Source organism: Myotis davidii, unplaced genomic scaffold (assembly GCF_000327345.1).
Source record: "Myotis davidii unplaced genomic scaffold, ASM32734v1 scaffold271, whole genome shotgun sequence".
In the NCBI taxonomy this organism is placed as follows: domain Eukaryota; kingdom Metazoa; phylum Chordata; class Mammalia; order Chiroptera; family Vespertilionidae; genus Myotis; species Myotis davidii.
In genome coordinates, this window is record NW_006284839.1 from 1,417,378 (window position 1) to 1,435,303 (window position 17,926).

General features: G+C 39.7%; 1 protein-coding gene across 1 annotated transcript in view; it reads right to left on the reverse strand.

Moving 5' to 3' along the window:
- Window positions 1–13,629: 13,629 nt before the first annotated feature.
- KIF11 (kinesin family member 11) overlaps window positions 13,630–17,926 on the reverse strand; it is a 49,319-nt gene continuing 45,022 nt past the window's right edge. The window contains exons 21-22 of the mRNA XM_006755093.2: window positions 17,300–17,416; window positions 13,630–14,669 (exon numbers count right to left, since the gene is read on the reverse strand). Coding sequence (XP_006755156.1) covers window positions 14,538–14,669; window positions 17,300–17,416 — 249 coding nt within the window. The 3' untranslated portion in view covers window positions 13,630–14,537. The remainder of the gene's footprint in view (window positions 14,670–17,299; window positions 17,417–17,926) is intronic.

Here is a 17,926-nt window from a genome sequence, read left to right on the forward strand (position 1 = left end):
TCGGGGGAGACAGGAAGGAACAGCTGCAGGGAAGGCGGACTCGGGCAGTCCTGGCGCAGCCGGGAGGCATCTCTGCTGAAACTCAGGGGCACCGATCCAGGCCGGAGCCCAGGGGGGCGGCGCCCGGCCCCAGGCGAGGGGTAACTGGACTCGATCCTGGCGAGCGTCGAGGCCACTCCAGGGCCGCGCCTTCCCAGGCCCGAGAGAACCCTCCCTGGTCGGCGCCCTCCTTGGAGTAACGGTGACACGAGCTGTTGCCCGGGGCGTCTCTGGCTCTTGGGAGAGAGTGCCCTGGGTTCTGGGGCAGCTCCAAGGAGAGGGATCCACGGCCCTTAACTGCGTCCCAGTGGAGTAAGGACGACTAGACTTCAGGTGCTCCGGACTCTTGGCCGCCCCAGCCCGTTTCATTGTGGGGGTTCCCGCCCGGACTCAGCCTCTTCCGGCAGGAATCAGGGAGAGCCGGGGTGACAGGGCTCCAGGCAAAAACTGTGCCGTCTTCTCCGACCCATGTCCCCTCTCCCTGGGTCCTAGGGGATCGCAGCTGCGCGCAGCCCCACTTTCCCGTTTTGCACGTGTTTTCCATTGAAGCTGTGCCGCTGCTGCCCGGTGTGGCCTCGGCTCTGTGCAGCTCCACTCGCCTGCGGGGCAAGGGGGCATTTCTTGATTGACGCCCTCCTGCGGTCGTCACACCTCGCGGTGAGCAGTTTCAGCTAAGGTCCTCCATTAATCGTAGAAATGAAAAGGCTTCCCAGCTTTTTCTATTGAGATTTTACTTATTTATTTATTTACGTCTTGGAATTATTTCTCCAACCGCGGCGGGACTGCAGCAGGAAGAAGCGTGGACTGGAAGCCAGACGCACCGAGTTCGAGTTTCACTCCGCACATTTCTGTCCAAGTAACTACTGTGTGCCAGCAGGGAGCAAGAAAGATGTGGTTCTTGTCCTCACCGAGGCAGGAAACAAGTTTTCATACAGTGACTTATGAGGTGCCATGAAGTAGAAGTGCCTCCTGATCCGAAACCTTGTAATCAGGGACATCAGCTCGTTGGAGAAGGAGGCATGGAAGTGATGTTTGAAGAATGAGTAGTTATCCAAGAGCCGATGGAGCAGTGGTTCTCAACCTTCCTAATGCCCTGACCCTTTAACGCAGTTCCTCATGCTGTGGTGACCCCCAACCATAAAATTATTTTCGCTGCTACTTCATAACTATAATTTTGCTACTGTTATGAATCGTCATGTAAATATGTGATATGCAGGATGTATTTTCATTGTTACAAATGGAACATAATTAAAGCATAGTGATTAATCACAAAACAATATGTAATTATGTATGTGTTTTCCGATGGTCTTAGGCGACCCCTGTGAAAAGGTTGTTTGACACCCAAAGGGGTCGCGACCAACAGGTTGAGAACCGCTGCTGTAGGGGATGCACCCTGTGGGGGCCGCGACCCACAGGTTGAGAACCGCTGCTATAGAGGGACGAATAGTTGCCAATGCACCTATTCATGCCCCCCTCCCACAGCTTTTCTCATCTGAAAATTTAAGACTTGGCCTAACCCGGCCAGTGTGGCTCAGTAATTGAGTGTCGGTCGACCTGTCAGGATGCCAACTAACCATTCCCAGAGTTGCTGGCTCCATCCCCAGTGGGGGGCATTTGGAAGGCAGCCAATTGATGATTCTCTCTCATCATTGATAATTCTATCTCTCTCTCTCCCTCTCTCTGTCTCTCTGAAAGCAACAAAAATATATATTTTTAAAAAGACTTAGCCTAAAGTTTCTGAATCTTTTTGGGTTGGGATTGTAGACATCTTTCAGAATGTGAGGACAGACAAGAGCTACAAGTATAGACAAATGCAGCGAGTGTAATATGCTATCATTGGAGTTAAAACATTGGAGAGGGTATGAATATCTGTGCCTTTGCTTTATTATATAAACTCTCTGGGAGGATATACAAAAAACTAATATTGTCGATGAGGAGAGAGGTGGAGGTGGAGGGAGTCTGTACTCTATACTTCATGAATCTTTGGGGAATTGAAGGATGTGGATGTGTGATCTATTCACAGCGAAGTAGGTCCGGGAAGAAGTGGCTGATTCTAAGTCTGGGGCAGGAAAAGTAGGAGGTGCACTGGAGCATCTCCTGCCAGAAACTGCAGAGAGAAACCAGGAACCACCTTGAAGGGTCTTCATTGGCCAAATTCGGGGTGATTGAAGCATCAAAAACACATTCTGGATTAGAACACATTGACTATAACAGTTCATGGTATCTGAGTATCTGTGAGGATACGCAGAGAAAGAGATGGTGGATGGTGACGCTGAAAGAATGCCAGCTAACAAATGCAGGGAGATTGAAAAAAGAAATCAGAAAATGTAATAATTCACTCAAGAAAGAGTCATCATTAATCACCAAAACCAATGAATGAAACATTGTTGAGGATGAGGATTTTCACAAGGTTTCATAGTATCACCCCAATTGATTGGCTTCTGGATTAAAAAGGAAAACCTCTACAAAAGGCATTTTGGGAGAAAATAGGCAAAAACTGAATGTGAATTGTATGTTAGGTGACATTATTAATGTTCACACCCTAGCTGGCATGCTCAGTGGTTAGGGCGTCAGCCCTTGGACTAAAGGGTTGGGGGTTCAATTCAGGTCAAGGGCATGTACCTCCATTGCAGGCTCAATCCTTTGCCCCCTGGTCATGTTCAGGAGGCAACCAGTCGATGTGTCTCTCTCACATCAATATTTCTCTGTCTCTCCCCCTCCTTCCACTCTCTCTAAAAAAATATATTAGTGGAAAAAATATCCTTGGGTGAGGATTAGCAACAACAAAAATTAATATTCTTTGTGTTAGTAGTGATATTAGTATTGTGGGTAAATGTTTTTATTCTTGGGAGGTGCAAGCATACTATTTAGAGGTGAAGTGTTATAATATCTTCAACTTCCTTTCAAATAATTGAATATACACACATATATATGCCCTCAGATATGTGTATATAAAGAGGGAAATAATGTTAAAAAGTGAAAACTTTCACCTTCTTAAGGTAAAAATTATTGGAATTATTTATTGAGTCTGCATACAAGTTCGGGTGGGGTATTGTCCCTGGGAACCATTTGTGGAAGGCTGTTTGTGGATCACTGGTGCCTCTGGGGTCTGGTCTGATACTGTGCCCTCTCTACCAGTCATAACTCTCATCACATGGCCTGATAGAGAATTCAGGCAGGTGCTGGGAGATTAAAGAAGTAACATGTGCACTCCTGTGCACAGGACAGACACAGAATTGGGGGACAAAAAAAAGACAGTTATTATCTGAAGCTCAAAGGTGCCTTCACAAGTTATGTTTAGGCCTAGCAGGTGTGCCTCAGTGGTTGAGCTTGGACCTATGAGCCGGGAGCTCTCTGCTCAATTCCAGGTCAGGGCAAATGCCTGGGTTGTGGAAGGAGGCAGTTGATAAATGACTCTTTCTCATAATTGAAGTTTCTTTTTCTTCTTCTTTCTTTTAACTGTTGAAAGTATTACAGATGTCTTGTTTGTTTGTTTGTTTGTTTGTTTGTTTTTCCCATTGACCCAGACAAGTTGGTTTGCTAGATTGATAAATGTGGAGTGAACATGGTCTCCCATTCTCCCAAATCAATAAAACTAGAACTCAAATAAGAAGCAGAACATTGTCACTTCCCGAAAGTCCCTTTTATGTCACAGTCTAGTTATTGCCTAGGATATTCACTATTCTGACTTTTAATTGCATAGATTACTTTTGACTGTTTTTATCTCTTATACAAATTATTCACTATTTAGTTTTTGGAGTCTGATTTTCATGTGATAGTGTATTTATTTGATTCATATTTTTGCACATAGATAAAGATCATTTATTTTAATCTAAGAACATAAGGGTGCATACATTCATTCTGATTGATGTTTCAGGTTTCTTAGGATATATTCCTAGAAGTGGGAGCACTGGGTCAAATGGGAGTTCCATTTTTAGTTTTTTGAGGAAACTCCATACTGTTCTCCACAGTGGCTGCACCAGTCTGCATTCCCACCAGCAATGTACTAGGATTCCTTTTCTCAACATCCTTGCTCATCACTTATGTTTCTATCTCTTTCTTCCTCTCCCTTCCTCTCTGAGATCAGTTAAAAAGTTTTTTTTTTTTATTACATTTGGGTTTTCAACGATTTGAACTCAGATAACTGTGATTTTTATTCTCTCACAAAATGTTTCTCCCTCGTCTTTGTTTTTCTGCCCCTTCCATCTATCGAGTAATTGCGATTATCACAATTCATTTAATGCCTGTACTAGTCAGCCTTCATTCTCCATATTCAAAAATAGTATGGATTGGCCTAGCCGGTTTGGCTCAGTGGATAGAGTGTCGGCCTTCGAACTGAAAGGTCCCAGGTTCGATTCCGGTCAAGGGCACATGTCCGGGTTGTGGGCTTGATCCTCAACTTGCAAGAGGCAGCCGATCCATGATTCTCTTTCATCATGGATGTTTCTATCTCTCTCTCCCTCTCCCTTCCTCTCTGAAATCAATAGAAATATATTTTAAAAAATAGTATGGATTTATAATTTGTTCTGTGTATGACTCAGCCACCAAAAAGATATAACTCTACAAAGCTTAAAAATAAATAGGAAATGCCAGGGAAATTATCAGTAATTAGGAAAAGGAAGTATCATCCCTTTCTTTTATTTAGCCACAGATTCTGTGATGTGAATGGAGATCTTAAAAGGCATTGGTATAACATTCCATCTCAGCTACATAATCCTCACTAGCAAATTGAAGCACTTAATTCTCTTGAGCTATATAACACTACCTCTTCTAAATCCAATCGTCAGATCCATGTTCATTTTGCTATAGTTTAAAAAAAAATTACAACCACATTTGTGAATGTCACATTTATTGAACTACATAATTTTTAATATCACTTGTGTAGGTTTTATAGTTTGTTTTATTGTTTTAAAAGTCATTTGGGGCTCTAAAAGAACAAGATTTTTCCAAAGTTGTCCTTATAATTTTTTTCACACAGTCAGAACCAATAAAACAAAACTGTTGTAGCTATTTAATTCAAAATCTCTTGGAGTTTCAATATTTTTTCTCTGCTGGATACTAAAACCAATAAAGCTACATGAGATTTTAATTATATTCTGAATTAAACAAGACTCGCTCCAAAAATTTGGCACCATTTATTTTAGCCACTGCTATTCTGCAAGAGACCAAACTTTGTAAGAAGAGAAAGTGGTTCTCACCTCTAATGTATCTGCTAGGAACTTAGGTAAATTTTTTGCAACTTATTTTCAACAATTAAATATACACAGAGGAAAAAGCATCAATGATTGAACTATAACAATTGATTCTATTTTTACTTACACTAAAATTTTTATTATCTTCAGTTTTTGAAATGACTAAATCATTTATTTAATCACATATCAAACTACTGTATTACATTTTATTTAAAATTTGACAAAATGTAACTTATTAGTGGGGGGTTTAGGGCTCTACTAACTTAACAAAATGCTAATATGACCAAAGAAAATGTCTCATTCATGTCATGAATGAAATCAGAACTCTGAACAATAGTCACCATGATGTCACTTCAGTGATGGCCACATCTTACATACTACAGTGTATCTTGCATCGTATCATAGTGCGAGTGAATCTCACTGACCATGGAGCTTTAGATGGGGCTTATGATAGTTATTTGCTCAACTTAAAACATGTGGAAGTCAGTAATAAAAAGACAGAGAACCTAATTTTTTTAACTGGCAAAAGATCTGAATAGATGTTTCTCCAAAGAAGATACACAGGGGACTAATAAGCACATGAAAAAGATGTTCAACATCATTAGTCATCAGAGAAATGCAAATCAAAACCGCAACAAGGTACCACTTCATGCCCACTAAGATAGCTATAATCATTTTTTTAAAAACAACAGAAACTGACAAATTTTGGTAAGGATATGGAAATTTAGAATGCTCATACATTGCGATGGCAATGTAAAATGAAGGAGCTACTTTGGAAAACAATCTGGCAGTTCCTGAAGAGGTTAAACATCAAATTACCACATGACCCAGAATTCCTCTCCTGGGTGTATACCCAGGAAATGAAAATATATGTCTACACAAAAACTTGCGCACAGATGTTCATAGCAGAATTATTCATAAAAACCAAAAAGTAGAAGCAACCCAAATGTCCATCAACTGATGAATGTATAAGTAAAATGTGATATATACAAGCAATGGAATATTATTTGATAACTAGTGACCTGGTGCACGAATTCATGCACATTGAAAGAAAATTAATTAGAAGAAATATCACTATTTGCCCTTTCTCTATAATAGAAGTGTCAACCAAATTCATGATTGACAATGACAGATTGAAACACACACATGCAATTGGCACTATCAAGAGTTTTGTAGAGCTTTGTAGGTATCGCGCATGCACGAGTCAACTTAGCCTTTTATAGGTATAGACTAAACTTGCTTAAGTAGACCTGCTTTCTGATTTAGCTAAACTTTTTCCAGCCCAGTGAAGCACCCCAACTTCTCTTTCAGCTAATTGTCAGCAACACAGCAGTAAATATCAACACAAAGCAGATCATTATTGTAGATCATGCAGGGAGAACAGAGGGTAAAATGTTTAACTGCATCAGTGTTTGGCTATATTTTCCACTGTGAGAAAACCTGAAGTTATTTTCAAGGCCCATCATTTCTTCTTTTCAGTTGGGTCAAGTTTCTAAACTTTCTAAATCTTCTTTTTCTGGCTAATGAAAAGAAAATAGGATTCCATTGAGTCTCCTATCTACCTATTCCAGGATTTCTGTGAGGATTAAATGAGATGAGGCACAGGAAAATGCTTCACAAATATCTGGTTAAAGTGAGAGGAAGCCGGGTGTTACTACGTGATGTCATTATCTGGATGGACACTTAGCATATTAGCTTTATATAGAGAGAGATAAGAAAGAATACACCCTGGCTGGTGTGGCTCAGTTGGTTGGACGTTGTCCCATGCACAGTAAGGTTGCTGGTTTGATTCCCAATCAGGGCACATGCCCAGATAGAGGGCGTGCAGGAGACAGCCAATCATTGTTTCATTCTCACATCGTTGTTTCTCTCTCCCTCCCACTCTCTCTAAAAATCAATTTTTAAGAAGTTTTTTTAACAGGGCACATGCCCAGAGAGAGGGCGTGCAGGAGACAGTCAATCATTGTTTCATTCTCACAGCATTGTTTCTCTCTCCCTCCCCCTCGCTCTAAAAATCAATTTTTAAGAAGTTTTTTTAAAAAGAAAACAAGGAATAAAGTACTAAGACATGCGACAGTATGGATGAACTTTGAAAATATTATGCTGAGTGAAAGAAGATAGACACAATAGACCATATATATTTGATGATTGCATTGATATGAAATGTCCAGAATAGGCAATCTATGAGAGACAGAAAGTAGATTAGTGGCTGCCTAGAGCTAAGGAAGTTGGGACTAAATGGAGGCATATACCACTGTAAATTTCCTTTTAAGTACTGTTTATCGACATCCCATATGTTTTGGTATGTTGTGTATTTGTTTTCATTCACCTCAAAGTATATTCTAACTTCTCTTGTGACTTCTTTGATCATTGGTTATTTAGTAGTGTGTTGTCTAATTTGCTCATATTTGTAAATTTCTCAAATGTCCTTCTGTTACTGATTTCTAATTTCATTCCATTGTAGCTGGGAAACAAACTTCGTATAACTTCAGTCCTTTTCAATTGATTGAGACTTGTGTTATGGTCTAACATGGCAATTTGCAGCCAGTGTGCCACTGCGCACTGGTGTGCCGCCAGAATTTTTAAAACATGCAATGCCTGACCTCTTTGCCCTAAGATTGTCAAAAACAATGGCCACAGCCAATACAACAATAGCCGTCTGGTGTGAATGAATAAACTTATACCTATTTTTTTTCTTTTGTGCCTATTTTTTTTTCTTACCAGATCAGCTTCGATTTGTTGTTTCACTTAAATATGCATTCATTGGTTGTTTCTTGTATGGGCCCTGGTACCCTGACCAGGGAGCAAATCTGCAGCCTTGGTGCAACAGGACAATGCTCCAAACAACTGAGCTACTCAGTCAGGGTCCTCTCTTTTTACATTTATTAACATTTATTCACTCCCGGGCCATAAGGTTTTGTTTCTTCAGTTTCTTCTGGGATAGCTTTTTCTTCCACATAGCCTCCTCATCTTGGTTTAGGAACAATCTCCTCCTTTCAGTGGGAATCATCTCAGTGTGGCAGGGAGAGCTCATGTATGGGTTAATCTGTAACTTCGGTGCCACATCTTGGGAGCTTTCATTTAACATTTATTTACCTGGATGTGCTCAATGACCAGAGAATCTACAACTAAACCCCAAAAGTTCAGCATCACTCTCTGCATTTTTAAGCAAGTGCAGCAAAAATTCAGCACTCTTTTTGGGGCACCAACCCTGAGTTCACCCCACTGTTTGGCCTGGGCATACCTACCAACTCCACTATTGTGACAACAGGATGGCACACAATGCTTCTGTAAAGTCACATCTTTCAGATACTTGGTGGCTTTTTGGATATGCTTACCATTGATGGCTTGTGCAGTTTCACAAGTGTCCTTAAAGCAAACACAAAGATTTGAACCTCTTGATTTGCATGATTTTGTGGGGTTTTCTGGATCGAGTGAATAGCAAGCCATTTTTAGAGATCACCTCAGGCTGCTGATGAGAAGAGCTACTAGGTTATTTTCTAAAGGAGTGTAAACAGCTGTGTTTTATGGGCACATGATGTATACATTTTTATTTTTTCCTCTTTTTGATATTTTTATTTTGGTTTATTTTTAGGGTATTTTTAAATTGTAGCATTTAAGAACTATTTTCTCCTTATTAATTAATTCTAATATTGATGCCTCTGTGATTCAATTACTTCTCCAATAGATGACAGGAATCCTTTTTTATTGTGAATACCTTTTATTTTTAGGTCAAATCACATAATAGAAAAATGAATAATTTTAAGACTATTTTGGTGGTCATTGTGCCATGTATACAAATATTGAATCACATGTTGTGCACTTGAAACTTACATGGTATATGTCCATTATACCTCAATTAAAATTTTTTAATGAATCCATTTAAAGTACACATTCAGTGGCATTTCGTGTATTCACAATGTTGTATAACCACCCCATCTATCAGGGGTGGCCAAACTTTTTGACTCGAGGGCCACAATGGGTTCTTAAACTGAACCAGAGGCTGGAACAAAAGCATGGATGGAGTGTTTGTGTGAACTAATATAAAGTCAAAGTAAACATCATTACATAAATGGGTACGGTCTTTTTTTTTTTTTAGTTTTATTCATTTCAAACGGGCCGCATCCGGCCTGCGGGCCGTAGTTTGCCCACGGCTGACTAGTGCCAACAAATTTCCAACATCCCCAAAGAAAACACCAGACTCATTAAGCAGTCGGCCCCTTTCCCCCCTTCAACCAGCTTTGGCAAATACCAACCTGTTTCTATGAATTTGCCTACTCTGGATATCCCATTTAAACGGAAGCATACGATATATAAACTTTTGCCTTGCACTTCTTTAATCTTAGCATTTTATTTTCAAGGTTCATCCTCATAGTTAGTAGCATGTATCCATACTTCATTTTTATGGCTGAGTAATAATCCCTTGTATTTACCACCTTTTGTTTACCCATTCATACATTGATGAGCACTAAGGCTGTTAATACCATTTGACTATTGTGATAATGCTGCTATGAACATTTGTGTACAAATACTTGTGTGGAGGAATTTTTTCCTTTCTCTTGGGTAGACACATAGGAGTGGAATTGTTGGGTCATATGGTGATTGTTTCACTGTTTTAGGAACCACCAAGCTTCTCCACAGTGGCTGATCCATTTTACATTCCCAACATCGTCCAAGGGTTCCTGTTGTAAACTTCAACACTTTATTTTTTCACTATAGCTCTCCTTGTGGATTAATATGGTATCTCATTGTGGTTTTGATTGGCGTTATCCTGATTACTTCATTGCTGTTTACAAGATTCTGTCTTCAGCTTCTGACAGTCTGATTATAATGTCTTGCTGTAGGTCTCTGAGTTTATTCGATTCAGTTTGGTTTGTTGAGCTGCTGGGATGTGTAGATTCAAGTGGTTTAAGAAATTTGAGAAGTTTGCAGCCATTATTTCTTCAAGTATTCTTTTTGCCTCTTTCTCTCCTCTCCTTTGATACTCCCCTTTTTGCAAATGTCGGTATGCTTCGCTGTGCTCCATAGATCTCCTGGGCTCTTTGGTTTTCCTTCATACTCTTCTCTTTCTGCTACTCCAACTGGACATTTTCAGTTGACCTAGCTTCAAGTTTATTGGCTCACATCTATTGGAAACCTCTAGTGACTTCTTTCTTTTCAGTTAGACCTTGCAGCTCCAGATTAATTTGCATGGTGTTTTTTAAAAGATTTTTTATTGATTTTCTAGAGAGAGAAGGAAGAGGGAGAGAAACGTTGTTGCGAGATCATCAGTTGGCTGTCTCCCGCATGCCCCCTACCGGGGGATCAGGCCTTCAACCTGGGTATGTATCCTGACCGGAAATTGAACCAGCAAACTTTCTGCGCATATAGGATGCCCAACCAACTGAGCCACACTGGCCAAAGCTTGTATGGTTTTTAAAAATTTATTTATTGATGTCCTCTATTTGTTCTCCTGGATTTCCTTTAACTCTATGAGCATATTTGAGTCAGTTGACTTAAAGTCCAATGTTTGTGTTTCATAGGGATGGTTTATGTAATTTCTTCTTTGAATGGGCCATACTTTGTTTCTTTTCATGCTTCTTAGTTTTTGGTTGAAAATAAAACATTTTGAATATTATAATGTGGTAACTCTGGAAATCGGTTTTTTCATGCCTAGGGTTTTTGTTGCTTATTGTGAGCTGTAGCAATTTGTTTAGTGACTTTTGCAAACTTTTTTTTGTGTGTGTAAAGTCTCAATTCTTTGACTTATGTAGTCTCTGAAGTCTCTTCCTTTTGCTTGTGTTCAGCTAGTGTGTTGACAGAGATTTTCTTAAATGCCAGTAGCCTAAAAAATTACTAAAACAAGCCCTGGTTTGGCTCACTGGATAGAGCATCAGCCTGTGCACTGAAGGGTCCTGGGTTCTATTCCAGTCAAGGGCACTTGCCTGGGTTGCGGGCTCAATCCCCAGTAGGGGGCGTGCAGGAGGCAGCCGATCAATTATTCTCATCATGGATGTTTCTCTCTTCCTCTCTCTTCCTCTCCCTTCCTCTGAAATCAATAAAAAAAATATTTTTTTAAAATTACTAAAACAAGAATCTTTTTAAAAGAAAAAGATCCTCCCAGTCTTTGTCTATTGGCTGTGTTGGAGGACACCTTCAAACGCCTACGCAGGCCATTTTAATCTCCCTTAGTTATCACTTACTGCTTGTACTGATCCTAAGTATCAGGCAGCAATAAAAGCTTAGGGTCTTTCTCATGCGTGCAACTTGGCTTTCCCGCTCCCCAGCACACTGGTACAAGGGTTTTTGACTGGCCTCCTCTCCTTTAATAAATTGTATTTTTTCCTCAAGATGTTGGCACTTTTTTTACTTCAGCTGTAAGCCTTTGCCCCCGGAGGCAGCTGCCTTACAATATTTTAAAGAAATGCCCGCCACTTCCTCCTCACCCCCCACCCCCAAGTTCTGAGTTAGATGAAACAAAGGAACGTGCCTTGCTTCCCTCCTACAGGAGGCGCCAGATAGGTTAGAACAATTTTTTTTAGATTTTCCTATCTGCTTCCTTGGGACCAGGAACCAAGGTGTGACTCCGAAAACACGGACTGCTGTCTTATCTTCAAGACCACCCAGAGCTGGGTCGGGGATGGAACAAGGGCATGTAAAACGCTAAAGAGCTTGCCTGATTTTTAGCTTGCCTTTTTCTTGACTCCGCATTTTTTGGTTGCTGTAAATGTTCCCAGAATTCTGACAAAGTTGTTTCTGAATGTTTGGCGTTTTTTTTGTTTGTTTGTTTGTTTGTTTTTTACCTCTAAGGTGGAAGGGGTCCTTGAAGCTATTTTTGCCAATGGTTATTTTTTGACATGGCACATGTAACTTTGTAGAGCTAATTTAAGACTCTGAATGTTTAAATTCTCCAGATATTTATTTTTGCTTCTGTCAGGTAATTAAACTAGTTGCATCAGCATTCCTAGATAACTTTAACATAGTCAGGGAATGAGAAGACTTAGCTGTGAGAACCAATCTATTTCTCATTATTCCTGCACCACGGTGTAGCCCTGTGGAATGGAACTAGAGCCTGGGGTTTTACCAAGCCCTTCTTCCTTGGTACTTTCTGTACAGAAGTTTATTTTAGAAATTTTAATACAATTTGCTTAACTCTTAAAATATACCCATTGCCAAATAAATAATGGGGCAACTTAATGGAGAAACCAAATTTATTAATCATGGATTTACTGAGAGCAGTTTATTTTATTAGATATTATCCATAGCTTGTGTTGACATCTGATTTTGTAGAGAAATATCATTTTTATAAAGATAGCACCTCTGAAAGATAAATTTATTCCTCGAAATAGCCCGTTTTCTAATTCTCCAATAGGATTTGGTTTTATTTAGTATCAAAGTCAAACCTCTCTAACTTTATACTTAACCTGAGCACAAAACTCACTGTGCATAAAGCAGTTCCCCCTTACCTGCAGGGTAACATTCCACCACCCCCAGTGGGTGCCCTGAAACGGAATCTAATCAACTTCAACTCTGGCAGAAATGCCGTAGCAGCTCCATCAGCAGACACAGCCTCGCGAGTAATTTTTACACTTTTCAGTTCAAAACCTATTCCTGAATGTGTAGCCGTCCCTGGTTTGCAGTAAACAGCTTGGTGTTATTCATTTCAGAAGATTCCTTAGACTTTGTATAGGTTCGATGTTTTCTGAAACGTTTGCTATTCATGTCTTCCACCCACAAATTTAATGCCTTTTCCATCTTAACTAAGCACTTATCAAACACTGTTTGTGGCCATAACTTTTGCAGTGTTTGAGGTAAAGCAAAACTAGCACAAATTTCTCTTTCCTTCTTTACAATTTCACAGATAGAAAATTTGTAACCATAGATCTTAGCAACCTCAGAATATTTTTTTTCTTATTATGTTGAGAACTTCCAACTTTTCACTTAAAGGATGCACTTTACAGCTTCTCTTTAGCATATCCAAATTGCCAGCATCCGTCCTCTTACGTCTTGAGGACATTAAATAAGGGTTACTCAAAAACAAGCACTGCTACATGGCAGCAATCTGACTGTAGACACCACTACTGGATATGCTGGACAGAGACCATTCACACCCCAGTGGGATGGAATAGGGCGACGCAACATTTCCCCATGCTACTCAGAAAGGTGCACAATTTAAAAATTTATGAATTGTTTATTTCTTAAGTTTTCCATTTAATATTTTCAGACCATGGGTAACTGTGAATGAAACCACAGAAGCAAAACCGTGGATAAGGAGGGACTAATTAATTTCTTCTAAGTGTTCTGGTTCTTCATGTTGAAATATCTCAACTTCCAGAAATTTGGTTGCCAGATCAAAATTATCAAAGCTCTTCTAAAGATTAAGATTTCAATAGAAAAAAATACACATATGCACATTTTATTATATACAAAGAACAAATTTTATCAGGTAAACAAAAGAATACAAATTATAGTCATAATTAATAGCTTCAAAAAGCCCTTAAACTACTGTGACTTTCTGTGTAAGACACAGGCATTAAAATGGGGTCACACAGCCATTAATCAGAGATTTAGGTAGTTCTCCCATAACAGCAATCTATATTCTAAAGAAGCTGGATTTTTATGAACTCAGTGGAGGCTCATGTGTTAGGCCTCATAAAGGAATTAAATGCTTGCATGTCTAGGGGGTAACGAAGTAAACAACTGAAAGGACCTGCTTGGGTTATGTTTATTGTTGACAGTGATTTCAGAGATAACCATAAAAAAGTATTAAAGATAGCAAGGTAAAATTCTGGCTATCTCATAATAAATGGATACCAATCTGGAGCTCTACAAATGGTTTATTGACAAATAAAATGGGAGAAAGTGAACTTAAGAAGGCAGAATGGCAAAGTCTAAGGAAGGAGGCAAGCAAATATAGACATAATTCAATCATAGTAAAAAAATAAAAAATAAAAGAAAGGAGATGGTCCTTCCCAAGACCAAGCATTGGTGATAATTACCGTTCAAGCCCAGAAGAATAGTGCAGCTCCTATATATTTCCTATTTAGTAATAGACAAAAATATTTTTCATTTGTTATAAAAGGACAATTTTATATCCAAAGCTAGAAATACATGTTTACTCAATGCAAATCCCAAATGAAACCCACTTAATACACAGTGAACTACAGAATAACAGAAAAAATGGGAACACATTAAATTCACTTAATTTACAATATTGCCTTGATATTTTCTATTTGTTTTTAATCTATACACAAGGCTCAAGGTTCTGGAGTTATGGGTTTTATTTTCCATTTTAATTAAAAATAAAATTTAAAACCCTCGAGTTAACTAAAGATTTATCTGGGCTCGTAGAGGTAATCTGCTCTTTGTAACGGATTGTTCAGTAGTTTCTTCTACTTTAGACCTCTCCACTGGATTAATGCCTCTGTTTTCTTTGTCTTTTCCATATGATTTTTTATGCTGTAGATTTAAGGGGACAAATTAAGTCAATATAAAGTTAACATTTGATACATATTAGCTATACTCTTATTTTCAAAATTCTATGGATTATAGCAAAGAAATTAAGTGTGGAGAACTTCCAAAAAGACTCAGCACAAATTTGAACTAACAATCTGTCTGGCAAGTAGAAATGAATGCCTGCTTCATTTTACCACCAATGGAAGGAGTGGAGAGAAATATCAATTTTCTATATGATACACCAAAGCCTAGTCACAGATTTTACTGTAGAATAGTGATTCTCAACAGGGAGCAACTTTGCCCCTCCTCCCCGACCCTAGGGGACAGTTCATAATGCCTGAAGGCTTTTTTGGTTGTTAAACTAGGGGGTGCTATTGGCTCCTAATGGGTAGAAGCCAGAAATACTGCTATACATAAAATACACAGCACAGAGGACCAGCCACCACAACAAAGGGCTATCCAGCTCAAAATACCAATAGTGCTGCTGTGAAGAAATCCTGGGAAAACAAAGATGTGCTATCATGAAAAAAAGGGCAACACTATTTTAAGCAGAGACTCTGATATATGGGCTACCTTAACACATTTTTTAAAAAACTTTATCTTTTATTTAAACTTATTTCATTTGGAGATGTATATTTCATTGAAATCCTCATACTTGCTTTAAGAGATGGCTGATAATCATTGTAGTTCCAGTTATCAATGCTGAGATAAATCGTAAACTATTTTAGAGTTTCAAACCCAGAAAACTAACCCCCACCCCAAAAGAATGCCATCAGGGGGAAAATAATTTCCGGGCTTTAGCTAAAGGTCTAAAATCCAATTCCAAATCTTTCCCAGTACTGTAGGGACTTCCTTGCCATGGCTGAACCACTAAGCCTCGTTAAACAGTAATAATGAACAGATTTCCAAACAGTAATTAACTTCTTTTAACTCTCCCTCTTTTCTTAACTTAGTAAGATATAAGAGAGGGTTGAAAAATGGAAAGAAATATAGAGTTCTCTACTAGTAAAGAATAAAACAAAAGTAAGAATTTGGGGATGAAACTGCCTTAAGGCGGAGAGGAATTTAATAGAATCTGAGCAAGAAGTTTTATCATCTTAAATTAGGGATGGAGCCCGGCTGGCATGGCTCAGTGGTTGAGCGTCGACCCATGAACCAGGAGGTCAGGATTCAATTCCCAGTCAGGACACATGCCAGGTTGTGGGCTCGATCCCCTGTGGGGGGCATGCAGAAGGCAGCCAATCAATGATTCTCTCTTATCATTTATATTTCTACTAGTGGCCTGGTGCACGAATTCATGCACAGGTGGGGTCCCTCGGCTTGGCGGGTGATCAGGGCCAGTCGGGACCATCTGGTCCATTCCTAATTGGGGCTAGCCAGCCGGGGAGAGGGACCATGGGAAGTTGGCCGACTGCGGGAGGTTGACTGCGGGAGCACACTGACCACCAGGGGGCAGCTCTTGCATTGAGTGTCTGCCACCTGGTGGTCAGTATGTGTCATAGCTACTGGCTGTTCACCCAGTCATAATGGTTGCTTAGGCTTTTATATATATAGATATCTCTTTTCCTCTCCTTTCCTCTCTGAAGTCAATTAAAAAATATATATATTTTTAAATTAGGGGTGGAATCTTCAGACCTTGGTGAAAAGACCTGCAAGTCTATCAGGAACAGGTATAAGTATATACATGTCAGAAGCAGCCCTTCAACTGTAAAACGGAGACATCCATGTCCTTTGTAAGGGAGTCCTTACTCCACAGACTGTCTAGGCTCATGTCTTCAAAATAGGTGAAAGGTGCTAGGAGTTTATAGTGCCATATTCCCAAAAGGGTTTAGAAAGGGGTAAAAGACCTAGCCGGTTTGGCTCAGTGGATAGAGCGTCGGCCTGCAGACTGAAGGGTTTGATTCTGGTCAAAGGCACATACCTCGGTTAGGTTACAGGTACTTCCCCAGCCCAGCCCTGGTCAGGGCGTGTGCAGGAGGCAACCAACCGATGTGTTTCTCTCACATTAATATTTCTCTTTGTCTTTCCCTCTCTCTTCCACTTTCTCTAAAAAATCAATGAAAAAATATCCTCGGGTGAGAATTAAAAATAATAATAAAAGCAGGTAAGAGACATTACAGGATTTAACTGCACAAGATCAAGGCCCACAAGGAGCTCAGGAAACATGGGGGAATTGTTAACACGGCCAAAGCCTCGGCAGAAGAAATCACTAATATAACTCGAGAGGCCTTTGGTCTCTCAGCCTTATAATTATAAACCTCATAGCTCTCAAAGTCTGATTATGGGCAGAGAAAGGCTCCAGGACTTCCAGGTCAAAGGTGGAGGGAAGAGGAATAACCACTCTCAGTATCCATTCTGAGTATGTAAGAGGCAGAAAGGGACAGCTGAAGATTACCAACTGAAGATGGAGACTAAGTCAATTTTAGCCTTTATTTATCCTACAGAAAACCCCTGGTACAATGATCTAATTTGTGTAAATAATTTAAATCAGAGAAATTAACAAGCCATTCCAAAGGAATGGCTAAAGATATTTTGCTGTTCGACCTACTAAAAGTAATGCCTTTATGTTGAATAGCAAATGACTGACTTATACCAGATGTGGAAGAGTTATCTGATAGGATATAATCAGGTACCTGGAAAAACGGAACCCCACTACTTGAGGAACAATCCACACTAGCATTTACAGATGGCTCTTGATTTAAAGGTTCTTCAATAGTGTGCTCCAGAACTGCCTTTTCTTCATTCGAGTCCTAAAATAAGAAGCTGGGTAGGTGATTAAGTCCAAGGGCTTAAAAATCTTCCCAAAAGTAAAGGCAGTTTTCTTCTTTGAAAATAACACAATAGCTCTGGCTTGCTTAGTGGTTAGAGCGTCAGCCCACCGACCAAAGGGTCACAGGTTCAATTCCCTGTCAAGGGAACGTACCTTGGTTGCAAGTTCAACCCCCGGTCCCAGCTGAGTCTCTAGCACAGTGGTTCTCAGCCTTCCTAATGCCGCAACCCTTTAATACAGTTCCTCATGTTGTGGTGACCCCCAACCATAAAATTATTTTCGTTGCTACTTCATAACTGTAATTTTGCTACTGTTATGAATCATAATGTAAATATGTGATATTCAGGATGTATTTTCATTGTTACAAATGGAACATAATGAAAGCATCGTGATTAATCACAAAAACAATATGTAATTATGTGTTTTCTGATGGTCTTAGGCGACCCCTGTGAAAAGGTTGTTTGACACCCAAAGGGGTCGCGACCAACAG